Here is a 16,590-nt window from a genome sequence, read left to right on the forward strand (position 1 = left end):
CTGAAGTTCAGTTCAGATAAGATACAAGAACTGTTGTTCAGTAATGTAATTAACCAGGGATTGATGTATCAATATGCCATAGATGGGGTTGTAGGTTGGTTTCAGGGGGATGCTATTAGATCCATGACTATAGATGGAAGCTCACGTCTCATCTCTGTTGTGTGACACTTCTAAGCAACTACAGTTAGCCTGCTACCTACTCCTAACATGGATAAGTAAGCTCTGGCCATAGAGGCATTTTATATGGAGCCACCTTTGAAGCTGTGTCAGCTGGGCTGTGAGAAGGAGCAGAGGAGTGGGCTGCTGGAGAGGTGAGTGTTTTTCCTTGCCTTTCCTAATCTGCCATGGTGATAATTGACTGAGACTTGCTATGTGTGTGAACAGGGGTTGAGAGGAAGCTCGTGCTTTTGTCCTGAGAGTGAGTGGTGAGATTAGTGTGCAAGGGAGAGCATTTCTCCTCATCTCTCCCTGTGTGTAGAGTGGCTAATTGAGGAGGGCCTGTCTGTTTGGGAGTGATTGCTACCACACCCTCCACTATTGTCAGTCAGGGGCTGTAGGCTATTGAAATTTAAAGGCTTCCTCCTTGCCAGAAGCATGAGCCTTTGGCACAAGCCGAAGAGTGAGTGCTAAAGGGCTCTTGGCTGGTGGCTCTTAGCCTGGGGACCAGGGCCGGGGCGCCCATGGAGGCCAGGTAGGCGGTGGCCTCAGGGCGTGGGGTGGTGGAGGGGGCGCTGGAGGAGGCGCGGGGGGTGGGTGGGAGCGCACACCACGGAGCTGCAGCCTCCCAGCTCTCCTGCCCCATGTTGCTGCCGCCGCCAGCACACGCCCCCAGCCGGGCTCAGCAGCCACGGGCAGGCGTCTGCGGCAGTGCAGGGCAACCGAGCAGGAGAGCTCGGAGGCCACCTGCGAGCCGTCCCAGCCGCCCGCTGCTGTGATCGGGCCGGTGCGCATGTGCACCCATCATGACGTCACACGCGACGTCATCACGCAGGCCGGTGCGAGTGTGTGCGCGTGCATGCAGGGGCGCCCAGCTTGCCGGGCGCTGCAGGCGCCGAAAACCCTGGCGCCGCTGCTGCTGGGGACCCTGTAAGTTCCCCGCCCCGGCTCTCAAAAGACATATCATTTTGGGGGGGCAGTGAGAAAATTCTATTTTGTACAGCAGTTATAAACAGACCTTGTTTGGAAGAAGATGATGGCTACTGAAGGGCCATGTCCAGCTACCTGTCAGGGGTGTGCTATGTTTGCCTTCCTCTCAGAGGACAAGAAGGACTTCATTTGCAAGCTGATAGTGTTACTGGAAGAAAAAGTGAAGAGCCTGGAGGAACGGATCCGTACCCTTCAAGAGATCAAAGAAGGAATCTTCAAAAGTCTTCAGCCCTGCAAAGGGATAGGGAGAGTGGTGGAAGGGACAATAATAAAGCAGAATATTTTCCTAATGAACCTCCTCAGAGATCAACAGCATGAGCCAGAAGGTGCAAAGCAAGGCAATACTAAATGCCACTGGAGCTGAGAAATCAATTCCAGGCCTTTGCTGATGTGACAGAATCACTGGCAGATGTATAACAACAAGATCGGAAAGAACAAGTAGGGGTGCCATGAAGCAACAAGCTAATAACATTAGAAGAAAAGGGAAAGTCTTGGTGACTGATGACTCTCTGCTGAGGGGTATGGAATGTCATGTGTCCAGGCCTGACCACATGGTCTGAGAGGTTTGTTGCTTGCCAGAGATGAAGATCAAGGATATCACAAACCAAATGGCCAAGCTAGTCAAACCAACAGACCATTATCCATTTGCAATGGTCTACATAGGAACAAATGACACAGTGAACACCACTGAACACATTAGGGCTGACTACGAAGTCCTCATGAGGCAATTGAAAGGAATGGGTGCACAGGTGGTATTCTTTTCACTCCTGCTACTTAGAAGAAAAGGAATGCAACAGGAATGAAAGATTATGGAAGTGAACCAGTGGCTGCATTCATGGTGCTGGGAGGAGCAATTTGGATTCTGGGACCATGACCTATGTTTTCTTGAAGATGGCCTGGTTGCATGCGAGGGATTCCACCTGTCAAGGACAGTGAAGAATATGTTTGGGAAAGACCTGGAGAGATTCCTTAGGAGGGCTTTAAACTGAAATTGCTGGGGAATGGAGACAACCGGCATAGTAATTTCAGGGAAGAAGGAGAGCAAATAGCAGAGGCCTACCTGGGAAGGCCAAGTCAAAGAGAGAGAATGTTGCAGGGCTTCCAGTGCCTATATACCAATGCCCAAAGCTTGGGCAATAAGAAGGAGGAACCTAATCTACTAATGCAAACGTAAAGATACAACTTAGTAGGCATTACAGAGACTTGGTGGGATGATTCCCACAACTGGAATACGGTAGTGGATGGGTATGAGTTATTCAAGAAGAACTGAAAGTGTTATAGAAGAGGTAGAGTGGCACTGCATGTGCAGAAAGGGCTTGATTGTCAGGAAATACTGGAAGAGGAGAGTGACAACCCAGTGGAAAGTGTCTGGGTGAAGATAAGGGAGGGAAGGATGAGCAGTATTGTGGTTTGGTTCTGTTACAGCCTAACCAAGGAGATGAGGTGGCTTCTGCCCTCCATGAGTAGCTTAATAGGGTATCGAAGAAACATGACCTTGTAGTTATAAGAGACTTCAACTTCCCTGATTTGTGCTGGGAGACCAACTCTGCTACATGTCCAGAGTTACAGAACTTCCTGCCTGACCAATAATCTCCTTTCTAAAATGGTGGCAGAAGCGACAATGAGTTAGTCATACTGGACTTGATAATAACCAACAAGAAAGAGTTGATTGATGGGGTAGAGGTGGTGGGAACCTTAGGGAAAAGTGATCATATCCTAGATTTCCTCTTGTTGTGGGATACCAAGAGAGTTTGTAGCCAAACTCGCAGGTTAGATTTTAGTGGGGCAAACTTTAATAAACTTAGAGATATGATGAGAGTTAATCCATGGACAAGAATGCTGGAAGGGAAAAGAACGAGTGAAAAGAGGGGTCTCAAAAAAGACAGGCTTAAACTATCACCATTCTAGCAAGATGGAAATGTTGTAGAGGATTTAAGAAGCCAACATAGATGGGATTCGGTTTCGTTTTCGCGGCCATGTCGGACGCTCCTCTTCGCAGGTCCAAGAGGAAACGTCCGAGCAGCCTGACCGGGCAGCTGATCTGCAAAGATTAGCCCCCAGGACTCCCAGGGAGGGAGTCAGGGTCCGGGACGCTGCGGGAAGAGCCCTCTGGCAAATCGAGGCAGGGGGTAAATTGCCCGTTTGTCCCCATGGAGGCCGGCAGACGTGCGCGGCACCTTGCGTGCTGCCGGGCCACGGAAAACGGCAAAGAACAGGACTAGGCGGAAGCCTGTAAGTAAGCGAATCCCTTCTGTTATTACAAGCATATGCGAAGGAGTGGTGGGATCTGAAGTTAAGAAGACTCGGATTTCTTCCCCCTCGCTGAGTTTCAGAAGGTTGGCGGTCCCCCCCCCTAAAATGGCAGCGAAAAAGCAGAGTCCCGCTTTGGGCAAGTCAATTTCGGCTGCCCTGCAGGGAAAAGCGGAGTCGCTCGAGGAATTGGTGAAAAGGTCGGTCATCGAAGCCATAAAACCCTTTGTTGACAAGCTGAATGAAACAGATCAAAGGGTGGGCTTAATTGAGAGCGATGTGAAAGCCATTAAGGAAGCAGTGGGGGGGCAGAGAAGTCTGCTCGGGAAAATGCGTCACTCCAGAGAGCAACGAACAAGGAGCTAAAGCTGGTGGAAAACCAGCTGATCGGGCTGCAAGTGGAAAGAACACAGACTGTTTTGCGTCTCCAGAATGTTAGAGGAGGAAAACGAGGATCTAAGGGAGCTTGCCTCGGAATTATTGGCGTCACCCGCGAGGGCAACTAAGGAAGAGGTAAAAAGCGCCATTTTGGAAGTCCGTCGGGCTTCCTCAAAATATGCAATGAAGCGGCAGCTGCCTCGCGAGATTTTTATTGAGTTTTCATCTAGGAAGGTCCAAGACACTCATATAATGCGGACTTGGACTTTCTGGGAAATAAGATACTGAAGGACGTTCCATTTCTAGTTCGAAAAAGAAGATTTAAGTACAAAAAGCTCGTACCTCTCCTGAGGGAACGAGGGATAAAGTATAAATGGCTATTTCCGGAAGGAATTTGGTTTAATTATAAAGATCAAGCCTACAAGATAAACTCAGAGGATCAGCTAAGGGATTTTGTGGACAAAAATCAAGAATTCGGGCAAGATACCATGCAAAATGAAGAAGACTCAAAGCCTGAAGGGAGGGGGGAGGCAGTGAGCGCAGTGGCTGTAGCTGCTCAGAGAGAACTGCGTCCGAGGCCCAGGGGGGGGGGAGAAGAAAATTTAATATGGGTTGTATTTTGTATTTTGCAAGGTCTACCACTCCATCATTACTTTATGAAGGTTTAAATTTTTAACTATGGCAGTATGAAGGGAAAACATTGTAGTGTAGTGTTTATTGTTTGTATGTAACCTCCCCTTCTTTTCCAGCCCTCCTTCCCCTTTTCTTTCTTCTTTCCCTTTTCCCCTTTCCTAGTACTTCTGTAGTTTTTTTTGTAGGTTTTTGTTTTAGATATTAAAAATAAAAAAATTTTCAAAAAAAAAGAAGAAGCCAATGTAGATGAACAGAGTTCTGAGACAAGCTAAGCAGGAAAAGGGAGATGTTCAAGAAATGAAGGGAAGGAAATACATCCAAAGAGTATCTAGGGATTATGGTTGTTGTGGGTTTTCCGGGCTGTATTGCCGTGGTCTTGGCATCTAGGGATTGCTAAGCTAGTATCTAGGGATTGCTAGTATCTAGGGATTGCTAAACACTTGTAGGGCAGCTGTCAAGAGAAGCCAAAGCTCAGAATGAGCTGAGTCTGGCCAAGGGGCTCACTATAACAAGAAGATGTTCTTCAGATAGGTGATGAGAAAAGAAAGGTGAAAGGGGCAATACCACAATTACTGGGTAAAAATGGAGAAACAGAGAACAGATAGAAGGCAGAAAGGCTCAATGCTGTCTTTCCTCAGTTTTCTCCAAGAAGGAGAGAACAGGCCCACCTATAGGTTGTAGTAGACAAAACATGAGTTTGAGACTGCTGGTTGACATGAGCAGAGAAGTTGCTGCACTGGATGTGTACAAGCCCCTGGGCCAGATGGGTACACCTGAGAGTGCTTAAAGAACTTTTGAAAGAGCTTGCAGACCTTTTGTCAGTTATCTGTCAGGCCCCATGGAGGATAGGTGATGTGCCGGAAGACTGGAGGATGGCAAATGTCATCCCAATCTTTAAGGAAGGGAAAAAAGACAATCCTGGGAGCTTCAGGTCAGTTAGCCTGACCTCTGTCCCAGGGAAGATGCTGGAATAGGTACTAAAGGTGTCAATCTGCAAGCATCTGGAGGACAACATGTGCTATGAGGAAGTCACCGTGGATTTGTCCCTAACACATCCTGCTAGACCAACCTCATCTCCTTCTATGATCAAATGGAAGGCTTACTAGATCATGGAAATGCTGTCGAGGTAGTTTTTATGGATTTCAGTAAAGCTTTTAACAAGGTTCCTCATGATGTTCTTATGGGAAAATTGGAGGACTGTGGACTGGATTCTAGGATGGTTAGATGCATAAGGAATTGGCTGGATAACCGCACCCAGCGTGGCATCACGTTGGATTGGAGGGAGGTGTCAAGTGAAGAGCCACATGGCTCAGTTCTGGGCCCAGTGCTTTTTAATATTTTTGTAAATGATCTGGATGAGGGTGTGAAGGGGTTACTCATTAAATTTGCAGATAACACCAAACTGGGAGGAGTAGCAAACACCCTTGAAGATAGGGATAGAATTCAACAAGATCTGAACACACTAGAAAAATAGGCATATTTGAATACGATGCTATTTAACATAGATAAGTGCCAGATTCTCCACCTGAGTAAGAAAAATGCAAAGCATGCATACTAGATGCATTTCTGGGTAGCAGTGAAAAAATTTGGTTGATTTGGTTCAGTAGTATTGATCTGGGAAAAAAAAAATGGAATCTAGGGAAAACCAAATTCATTCTCCAGTTTGGTTTGGTAATACAGCACAAATTCAGTAAAATTCAGCCATTGTTTCCTATGGGAAGTTCAATTAGGAAAGTTCCGGTGGCCTGGGGCGTCATTTTTTGACCAAAATTCACCAAAGTTGTAGGAAATTGCCCTCTAATGGCCCCCCATGTTTCATGAAGATTGGACCCGGGGGGGCTAGTGTATGGCCTCCCAAATAAAGTGCCCCCAGCCACCTCCAATCTCCATTTCCTTTGGGGAAAAGCTACAACTAGCCTATCTTAAAAACACTTTTTATAAATTCACACTTCACAGCTCTCTCAGGATACCCCAAAATTGCACCCAAACACACTAAGGTTAATTAACCAACTGAACCAAGCACCCCAACAAACACCCCCACCCCCAGAAGAACAACAACTAATAACAATTAATCACATGACAAAGCCAAACTTCTATGCCAACAGAAAACAGAACCCAGCAAAAAAAAAAAACCAACCAAACTTCTGTAAAGAAAGCCCAGCAACAGGGGAAAACAGCCACCCCAGAAGAACAAGTGAATTTAATAAAACTAACAGAACTATAACACTCCAAACAAATTACCCACAACAGGATAAAACTCCTCCCCCAGAAAAACAAACAGGAAAATGTACAGTAAATATAACCAACTTCAACAGTCAGAAATCAAAGCCCCCTTACATAAAAACCTCCCCCCCACACACATACACACAGCAAAAAAGCAGTCTTTACAATGCCAACTAAAAAAAACCCTTTCCCCTCCCCCCATCCCTTCCAAACAGCGGGCCAATGCCCTCTCTTGAAAGTGAGGGGAAAAAACCAGTGAATCTATGACTCTCAAACCAGGAAGCAGCCAGGAATCCACTCCACTCACTGAGCAGCAGGATCCAGTCACAATCCAAAGCAGGCCAGGAGAGAAAGCAAACAACCAACAGCAGCAAGCAGACAATGTCTCTCAGACTCTAGGTCTCAGCAAAATGAAGGCCTCCTATTTTAACTCCTTGCAGCAATTTTAAAAACACCCTCTCCTTGAGAATCCCATAGCTGGAGAAAGTGAGCTAATTCAAGGATTGGCCACTCACACTCCCCTTCCCTTCTCCCTCCCCCTTCCCTTTTCTGCCTCTGACACACTCATCCGCCTTTCCCCTCCCATCTGGTAAAAAAGGCAGGAAGCAGTGTTTATTTGCTGTTCCTTAAGAAAGGAACAGCGCTGCTGCGCTTCCCAAATTTTACTGAATAAATTCAGTAAACTTAAATTCGATATTATCAAATTTATTCATTAATGCACATATAAGTTCGGCAACACTAAATTTTACTGAATCAGACAAAATTCGATCATTTTTACCAAATATCGACCCTGAATTGCACATCCCTACTTTAAACTACAGAAGGGAAGGTACTGGCTGGACATTAGGAAAAACTTCACATTAGGAGTAATTCAGCAGTGGAATCAGCTGCCTAGAGATGTGGTGGGTCCCATTAATTGACAGTCTTCAAGGAGTAGCTGGACAAATACTTGTTGGGCGTTCTTTAGGCTGTTCCTGAATTGAGCGGGGGGTGGGTGGAATGGATAAGACGGTCTGTAAGGCCCCTTCCAACTCTATAATTCTACTTTGTGCGTGGACATCTTTGCATAGCCTTATGCGAAGAACAGTTTCCTCCACGCATCATTTGATTACCTCGTTTGACCAGTTATGAGCTTAGAATCATCTCACCTACTCACAAGTCAAAGAAACAAAACTCCATCACCACTGTCTTGCAAAGCTGTCTACAGAAGTTGAGGTGGATGGTAGACAAACAAGCATATTAGAGGTTGGGCTCATGGGTGATTGTGGCTATTCAACACAGTATTTCACCTACCAAATATATTTGCTGAAATGTTCACATCAGGCGGTTGCCAGGTCACGGCGGTTGCCAAGTCTGCATTTTTCCATCTTCGTCAGATCGAGCAACTTGCCCCCTACCTGACGCCCCAGGACCTGGCTACAGTGATCCATGCAACGGTCACCTCCAGGCTAGATTACTGTAACTCACTCTACGCTGGGCTACCCCTGGGCCTGATCCGGAAACTACAACTGGTCCAGAATGCGGCGGCACGGGTCCTGACTGGTATACCTTACCAGTCACACATCACACCTGTCCTGCGCCAGCTGCACTGGCTTCCAGTTGAATTCCGAATCAGGTTCAAAGTGTTGGTTCTTACCTTTAAAGCCCTGAGTGGGTTGGGACCGGCATATCTTCGGGACCGCCTCTCCCTGTACATTCCCCGGAGATCGCTCCGATCAGCGAATAAATATTTACTTGTGGTCCCCGGCCCTAAGGAAGCCCGCCTCACTTCAACCAGGGCCAGGGCCTTTTCAGTCCTGGCCCCAGCCTGGTGGAACGCTCTGTCAATGGAAACCTGGGCCCAGCGGGACATATTATCGTTCCGCCGGGCCTGTAAGACAGAGCTGTTCCGCCAGGCGTTTGGTGATTGAAGGGGGCGGTGCTATGTCGGCCTCCCACCTTTGGGGTGGGGAAGGTTCTCCCCACCACTGCACCTTGTTAATTTGTTTTATTATTTGTATATTGATTTTAGTTTTTGTTTTTATCAATTTTAACTGTTCACCGCCCAGAGCCCCTGGGGATGGGCGGTATATAAATTGAATAAATAAATAAATAAATAAAATCATCCCTAATCTGCATTGGGCCAGTCCTTGGCTAATTATGCAGTCTGATTTCTATTCATATTCTACATTTGCCCCCAGTTCACCTTCGTCTCCAGAATGCATACATGATTCTCCTCTCCTCGTTTTCTCCTCATAATGCCATGAAGTAGATTAGGAGTGCTTGTCGGATGTGCTTTAGGCTGTTCCTACTTTGGGCAGTTGAACTAGATGGTCTGTAAGGCCCCTTTCAACCGTATTATTCTATGACTGCTCTGTCAGGGTCTGCCATGCTGAGGGAATGTAACCTGTGTAACGCCATATTAATTCTTGTAGTTGTTTAGTCTTTCTCCCTTTCCAGGTCCCTTCAAGTGCCTTCCATGGGAGAGGATGCTGCATCTTATCTGTTTTCTTCTTAGCTGACCTTGATGAACCAGCGTTCCCACAGAGAGGCTTCCTGCTATGTGAACTCTGGGGGGAGGCTGGGATTTGGGAGTCTGAAGTGTAGTAACTTTCATTTTGTAACTCATTCCTAACAAAGCTTTGTTCAGCCAGGATCTGCTTGGTCCTGGAATATGGACACCTGGGCCTGAACGCTGCCTTTCAAATAAAACCTTTTGAAATCAAAAGAGCTTGTCTTCTTGCAGAAGGGAGGAAGGCAGACTCTAGCCAACTGGAATGCCATAGCCTGACATGCTCCACTGGCTTCTACTTCATTTTCAAGCAAAATTCAAGGCACTGGTCCTTCCCTTAAAAGCCCAAAATGATCTGAGACCACAGTTTCTGAGACCTACCTGCTCCCATAGGAACTAAACTAATTTTTGATAAGAGGTCCTGCTGTGAGCATCTTCCTCCTTCTGAAGTAAGCCGGAAAAGGAGATTCGTGACTTAGCACTGTAGATGCCCTGGTTCACATTCATACAAATAGGGCATTGTTGGTGAGACAAAAAGGGGTACCCACCAATCAGGGTGTAGCAACAGGGTGTGATTTGCTTACCTGTGCATGTACCTTGGCTGCATTTTTGCCATAGAGACAGACCCACCCTCCTGCCCAGGATGCAGTACAGCACTAACTGGTCACCATTGCTGGGCTGATCAAGAATTTGAGGGGGCTTCAACTGATTGACTGTGGTGTAGCTTTTGTTTGCCTGCTCTGCACTGACTGTGCATGTGGGAGTCTAAAAAAAATAGAGATTGAGCCTACTTTGGGCAGGAATAGGGCAGGTTGCTCAGGGTAGGTGGGGCTAGGTAAATTGGCAAACACCCAGAGGCATCACAGTGATGGTGCATGTCTTTGGAACAGGCCATCACATGCTGAGCAGCTGGGTGAGGCTGTGAAGGAATACCCAGAGTGCAGAGTAGCTTCTCTCAAATCTGGTAGGTGCCTTGTAGCCCATCAGGGAAGGCAGATGAAGCTGGGCACCCCTTGGCTTAGGAGGGCTGTGCAAGATGAACTAAAGAAGCTCACAGCTTCTAGGAGCTCCCTCAGCCCCACTTACCTCACACGGTGTTTTGTTGTGGGGATAATAATAATATACTTTGTAAACCGCTCTGAGTGGGTGTTAAGTCATCCTGAAGGGTGGTATATAAATCGAATGTTGTTATTAAACAAGGCTGGAAATAACTACCAGCCAAATTTGGATCCAGGGTGGACTTGCCACATGGACGTTCAGAGCAGTTGCCTAGCACAACCCTCAGAAGTGGCAGCTTAATTACATAAGCACTGATGTAGATCAGCCATTTGAATAAACTGAAATAAATAAACAAACTAGTTGAACATACGAACAATTGTCTGTGCTCTTACTGTCTTATGTCATATTTGGGAGTGCCAGGTTATGAAAGTCTTTTCTGTCATGAGACTCCATTTGTAGAACTTCCTCCTTCCATTTGTGTACTGCTTTGAGTTTTAGTTGCTAGGTGAAGATGTTCTTATTTTCCCTGGCCTTTGCTAAGTGTGGTGTATAGGGCCTTCCCCTCTCACCCTCCTGATTTGTTTTAATGGTGTTGTATTGATTGGGGTTTTCAGCAAGAGAGGACCATGTTTGAAAAGTAAATGTGTACAAATGACGATCATTTAATTAAGAAAATGTGTAAACTGTTTTGAAATTTGATATGGAGGAAGAATCTGTCAAAGACTGTATAACAAAATGGGCAAAGAATTTTGGGTATAATAATAATTGGTCAATGGGAAAATATGTGGGTTAACTTTGTGGTCTCAAGGAGAATTTTTACAAAATGATGTACTGGTGGTCTATGTCTCCAGACAAAATTGCAAAAATGGCCAAAGGTGTCTCAAATAAATGTTGGAAATGTGAACAGCAAGAAGGAACATTTTATCTTCTTTGGTGGACTTGCAACAAAGCAAAAAAATTTGGCTACATACAAGTACATATGTTAATGCAGAGAATCTTAAAGGATAATTTACAGTTTAAACCAGAGTTCTATTTGTTGGGAATTATGGACAATAAATTGAAAAAAGAACATGGTATTTTAATTCTATATATGGTAACAGCAGCACAGCTTATATGCTCAAAAATGGAAGTGCAAGGAGCTACCTGTATTGGAAGATTGAACTGGAAAGATGATGGACTTAGCTGAGATGGCCAAACTTACAGCATTAATTAGAGATAAAATATTCTCTACATTCATAGCAAATTGGAAACCCTTTATGGACTATCTACGAGAGACAAAGAAAAATTAATTAATGATTTATGGATTTTGATTTTTAAGAATAAGGTTCTGAGATATCAAGAGTCATAGAAAAAAGATATTAATGAGACCACAAGTTGATTGATAATAAAAAGGGAAGTGTTGTAGGCGAAAAACTGTAATGGAGTAATAATATGCCTATTGTGTTTCTTACTGTTTTTATTTTGTAGATTGATTTGTAGGCCATTCTTGGCCCTTTGTAGTTATCTTTTTATTTTGTTCCACTTTCTTTCGTTTGTTCTGTCTTTTAACTTTTCTACAATAAAATAAAAAATAAATCAAAAATGGTGTATTGGTTTAAAGCTGCTGAGTTGCTGTTTTTATTTTATGATATTGTATTGTTTTTAATTAACTGAAATTGTGATTTAAAAAAAATTGTTCTAAACCATCTTCGGAATGTTTTCACTGAGCAGTGGCATGGAAATTTCTTCAATAAAATAAATAAATGTCATATTTGGCAATATTACAATGAACAGGTGGTGTATTTCAGAGAAGATGGCTTTTGGACAACCGACTCCCATTGATAGCAATTGTCTCTATGGCGGAACTGCTATTGACCAATATAGTGTGCTTTACGTGCTGCTGGAGGAGAATAGAGGTGCAGAGCAAAGGAATGAGCTCTTGTAGAACTTACATTTAGTGTATCCTCTACAGCCATAAAACTACGGAAGAGAGGAGATTGCATTTGAAAAGGAAGCGTCAGTATATAGCCACAAAGCATTATGCTCTCATATTGATTTAAATTGTTATTTCCGACTCCCCTGTTTTCCAAGGCTCTGTCACAGTACTGTGTTTTGCTTGGATAATATACTGCTAACACCCATGAACCATGCAATAATAATTAATGAAGTGCCTGTGGCTGCTTGAGAGTGCATCCTGTGCCTCATTTAACAGTAATAATCCCTCCTTCTTAAAAGGGTGAGTGCTCCTACCAGTTCTTTCTGGCCTCAGAGGGGTTCAGGCTCACTCAGGTATTCTGGACAACTAAAACCTGTATAGCCTGGTATTCGATTATGGATATGTTGCCTGCAAGCAAGATAGCATCCCATTCATGAAACATTACTGCTCTCTAGATAACAGTTTCATAGCTTGTCATTTTTACCAATGATAACTTTTATAATAGAAAGATCTCTTTTTTTCAAATTACATTCATTTTCTATCAGTGGGATAACATGGAGGGAGCTTGAAGTGATAGTATTATGTATAAAATATTCTGATAACTAATATACAAGCTTCTATTGGTTTCAAATTTTATTATATTTAGCTACAACTGGACATTACACTGCACTATGACAGCTCTATGTTTCATTTCTTCCTGCTAAAGTCTAGAATTTTTTTTTAAACTTCCTGCAATAGGCCTGGCTATCTCAAACTAAGCAGGGTCTGCCCTGGTTAGTGCTTGGATGGGAGACCATCAAGTAAGTCCAGGGTTGTTGTGCAGAGGAAGGCAATGGAAAGCCTTGAAAATCTCATGAGAGATCTATGTAAGTTAGTTATGATGTGATACCACTTTTATGAATTATTTATTGAAAATATATATATTTTCAAAAGACATAAGAAGTCATAAAATCAGCATTACCACTATGTAATATTGCACCATGTGTGCCATCATTGCTGTGTGCATCACTGCCCCTGCCTTCACTGTCAACCGTCAAGCCTGACCTCACGTAATTAAGCCTTATGCATATGGAATAACATAGATCCCTCTCCTCATGTGCTCCTCATCCCTCCCCAAGCAGGCTGCCTGGCTAAGGTGGAAAACTACTGGAATGTGACTATGAGGTCAGACTAGCTTCAGCCCTCACCCCGGAGATGTGCAGAACTAAATAACAAAAGAGTCTCCAGAAGCTCTTGAGTTAATCTCATGATCCACCCTCCTGATCTTTCCTGATCCCATTTCCCCACCTGAGTCACTCATGGACTGATAAGCCTCACCCATCCAGCCACCAGGCGTCATCATTCATCTTTTTATGCCTTTAGTTCCTCTCAGGAAGGCACAATCAAGCCCTCCCAGGCCTATTGTCCCTCGTCCAAAGACAACCATCAAGCCATTGTTTTAGGGCAGAGACTCTCAGTCCTGCCTCAGGGCTTGTTTCACAGTATATCTGACTATCCTGCCATGTGCTCAGTGTGTGTTCTGGAATCTCCCTCCATGCACTCTCAGACTATGTCTGAGTCCTCTCTCTCCCCTTTCATGAGATGCTGGCCATCCATGCTGCTCCTCCACGGAATCTTCTTCACTCTCCAAACTCTCCTGAAACTGATAAATATAACCCAACCCTTGAACTTCTGTTCCCACTTTCCTTGCTGTTTCTGTGTGTGTGCTGTGTGTATATTTGCTGTGTGTATTTTATGCCATTGATCTTTATTATTTTATAAATAAAAAACCCTTTTAGTTGAACATCCACCTGTTTATTGAAAGAGTTCTCTAGAGGAAGGGATCCTTGTATCCATAGGCATAAAAGATCCTTACGTTACCCCTCCTCTCGCAGCCTCCCCTTTCACACTAATTCCCCCAATTTGCAAGGAGACCTCATAGGGTAACATTACTGCAGGTGAAGCAGTAATGGTAAAATCTTATCCTACATTATGCTGCTCTACAGATTGCAGGAAGAAAGAAACATGGAGCAGCTGAAATTCCATCTAACTTTTAAGTGGAAATATTGAAATGTGCACTGATTTTTGTCCCAGTGCTCTCAGTGGAACAAAATTTATTTAATTTCTAGTACTTCTGTTTCTAGCAGGCTGTGGATCACACTGCAAACCTTGTTAAAAATACCAAACTTGGGGATGGGGGCACCCAGGGGGGAACGGCATTCCCCACGTTGCACAACGTGGAAGTAATGGGTTGCTCCAGGGGCTGATTGATTGAATTTAGAGCCGATTTTCACTCAGTGTGGTGGCGCTCTGGAGCATGTGGGAGTATTCTTTACCCTCAGCACCACTTTCCTGCACCTTTCTTACCCTGCTGGCCAGGTGAGAAGTAGCAGGGGTGGAGTCAAGCCTATTTGCTAGTGGATCCAATCCCATTAGGCCAAATTGCCCAGAGTGAAGCACATCAATAACAGAGCTGATTAAAGTTTTACGTCAATGATGATGTAGTTGGCTGGTAAAAAGACAATCTCATATAAAAGGAGTGACACTATGAACTAATCATGATGCAAAAATAATAATGAATGCTTGTGAAAAGACGATCATATGGTATGCAGGATCATACCGTGAACTTATGGTCACAAAACATGGCTTGGCAGGAAGCATGTTGCTGTCCCATGTGGTAAAGGATGGACTGACTATTGCTTTTTCTTTTTCTATGTAAGTCTGCCTAGGGTTGGATTCTATGAAGAATTACTCACAAATACAGATCTTTCCTGCTCTCCCCTTCCTTAAGCAACTTCCTGAGACTTGTAAAAAGTGTTTACTGGAAGTTCCAGGGCCCATATCAACAAAAAGAAACATGACTGGAGGGTGGCTGTAACAGTAAGGAGGAGAAACTGGGCAAAATTGCTCCCACCTTCCTCTAACTCTGCTTCCATTGATACAAGAGGCTCATTTGGCAGAAAAGTGAGGCTGGAGACAGGCCTTGTGACCTATGGCATCAGCTTTCTGAATGTCTCTGACAGTTGCTGGAGTTGAATTTGGAACGTTCTGCAGGCCAAGCAGATGCTCTATCACTGAGCCATGGCCTCTCTCCTTTGGGCTATTGCTACTGAACTGCAGTTGCATTTCCTATTAACATTTTTTCAGAATAAAGTTATGGCATATGTTTGTACTACTGTACTATGAACCATTTTCTATTCTTGTTGTTTCCCTTTTAGCATACAACTGTTTTGCCTTTTTTATTAATTGAGATGAGAACAACACATCATGAATACCCCAGCAGGACCTGTGGACTGGTTGCCATGTGCATTTTCTCTGTTGGCTACATATTATGGTAAGGCATGCATTTTCACATTATGGAAAACTACACTGTGGGCATAATCATTAATCTGCTTTTTACTGTGCTTCAGACTTATATTTTTAGAAATAGTATGCCAAATATCACACAATGAGATTTTGTTAGAAAATTGCCTGCAGCAGTCTTTCTAACTCTTTTTTTAAAAACACATTGTGGATTTTTTTGTCTTGGATATTGGTACATTACTTTGGCATGTGCTTTTGAATATCTTACTTTTCTCTAGCCACCAGCCCTAATAGTAAGCAATTTTTCCAGAACATGGATCTAGTCTTAATACACAAATTTAACTGATGCTAGCACTATATTATTTATCTGAGGTTATTTTGGGCCATTCAGACTCACAGGGTTTTGCTACAAACTGAAATGTAAGCGTGGATTGGATCCCAAATGCCCCTCCTGCTATAGCCTACTGAACCTTTTGAAACATTGCTCCAGGGGTCAGGAAACCCTTGAAAGCAGTAGGGGAGGAAATAGTGGGGACCTGGAGTGGGGTAACCTGCTAAAATCCCCCCCCCCCACTTGCACCGGCAGTGACCAATGAAGCCGAACCACTTTTCCTGAGCATATATATTTATGAGTACTGCAATCTGCTAGTAAGAGCACAGTATGAAAAGTCTTACTGTTAATTTTACTGAAGTCACTGAAGTTTCACATGTGCAGCCATATTTCCAAAATTTCCAAGTTGCCTTAACAATTCGAGATGTTTGTTTTGACCTGTACAGGCTGAGACCTTCCTTACATAAAGGATTTCGTTCTCCTTCTGTGAACTCTAATATTGACTAGAACACCATCCAGTTCTGCAGAAAGCTGGATTCCTTGTATACTCGAGGATGGGCCGCAATACTTGTATGTTAAGATTTTGTGTTTGAGCCTGTAAATGCAAGAAGCCATTTCAGTTTTTTACCATCATGATAAATGTTAAACTTTTCTTTAAATTCAAGGGTTTTTGTGTTTACTTACAGGTTCTGTTTTAGTATGAATTCCCAATAGTTCTAGTTTCATACTTCTTTCCTCTTAGATATACTATCAGTAAACTATCTGTTTAAGTCTGCCTCAAAATGGCTCTGGCTTTGCACTCTAAAGTGTGCCTTAATGCATGTTCCCTTCTGTTTATCTAATAATGAGGTTGGACAGGAATTGCATTGAAGGCATTCATTAGAGTTAATAACAAGTAATCTTGTATGGAAGCTTTATGCCTAAGGTTGATCAGACCATTAT

The 16,590-nt window shown here is 43.9% G+C and overlaps 1 protein-coding gene across 2 annotated transcripts in view; it reads left to right on the forward strand.

Moving 5' to 3' along the window:
- AIG1 (androgen induced 1) overlaps positions 1–16,590 on the forward strand; it is a 154,682-nt gene that overhangs the window by 128,634 nt on the left and 9,458 nt on the right. For both annotated transcript variants that reach the window (XM_054996737.1, XM_054996727.1), the window contains exon 4: positions 15,233–15,348. In XM_054996737.1, coding sequence (XP_054852712.1) covers positions 15,233–15,348 — 116 coding nt within the window. The remainder of the gene's footprint in view (positions 1–15,232; positions 15,349–16,590) is intronic.

Source organism: Eublepharis macularius, chromosome 1 (genome assembly GCF_028583425.1).
Source record: "Eublepharis macularius isolate TG4126 chromosome 1, MPM_Emac_v1.0, whole genome shotgun sequence".
In the NCBI taxonomy this organism is placed as follows: Eukaryota; Metazoa; Chordata; class Lepidosauria; order Squamata; family Eublepharidae; genus Eublepharis; species Eublepharis macularius.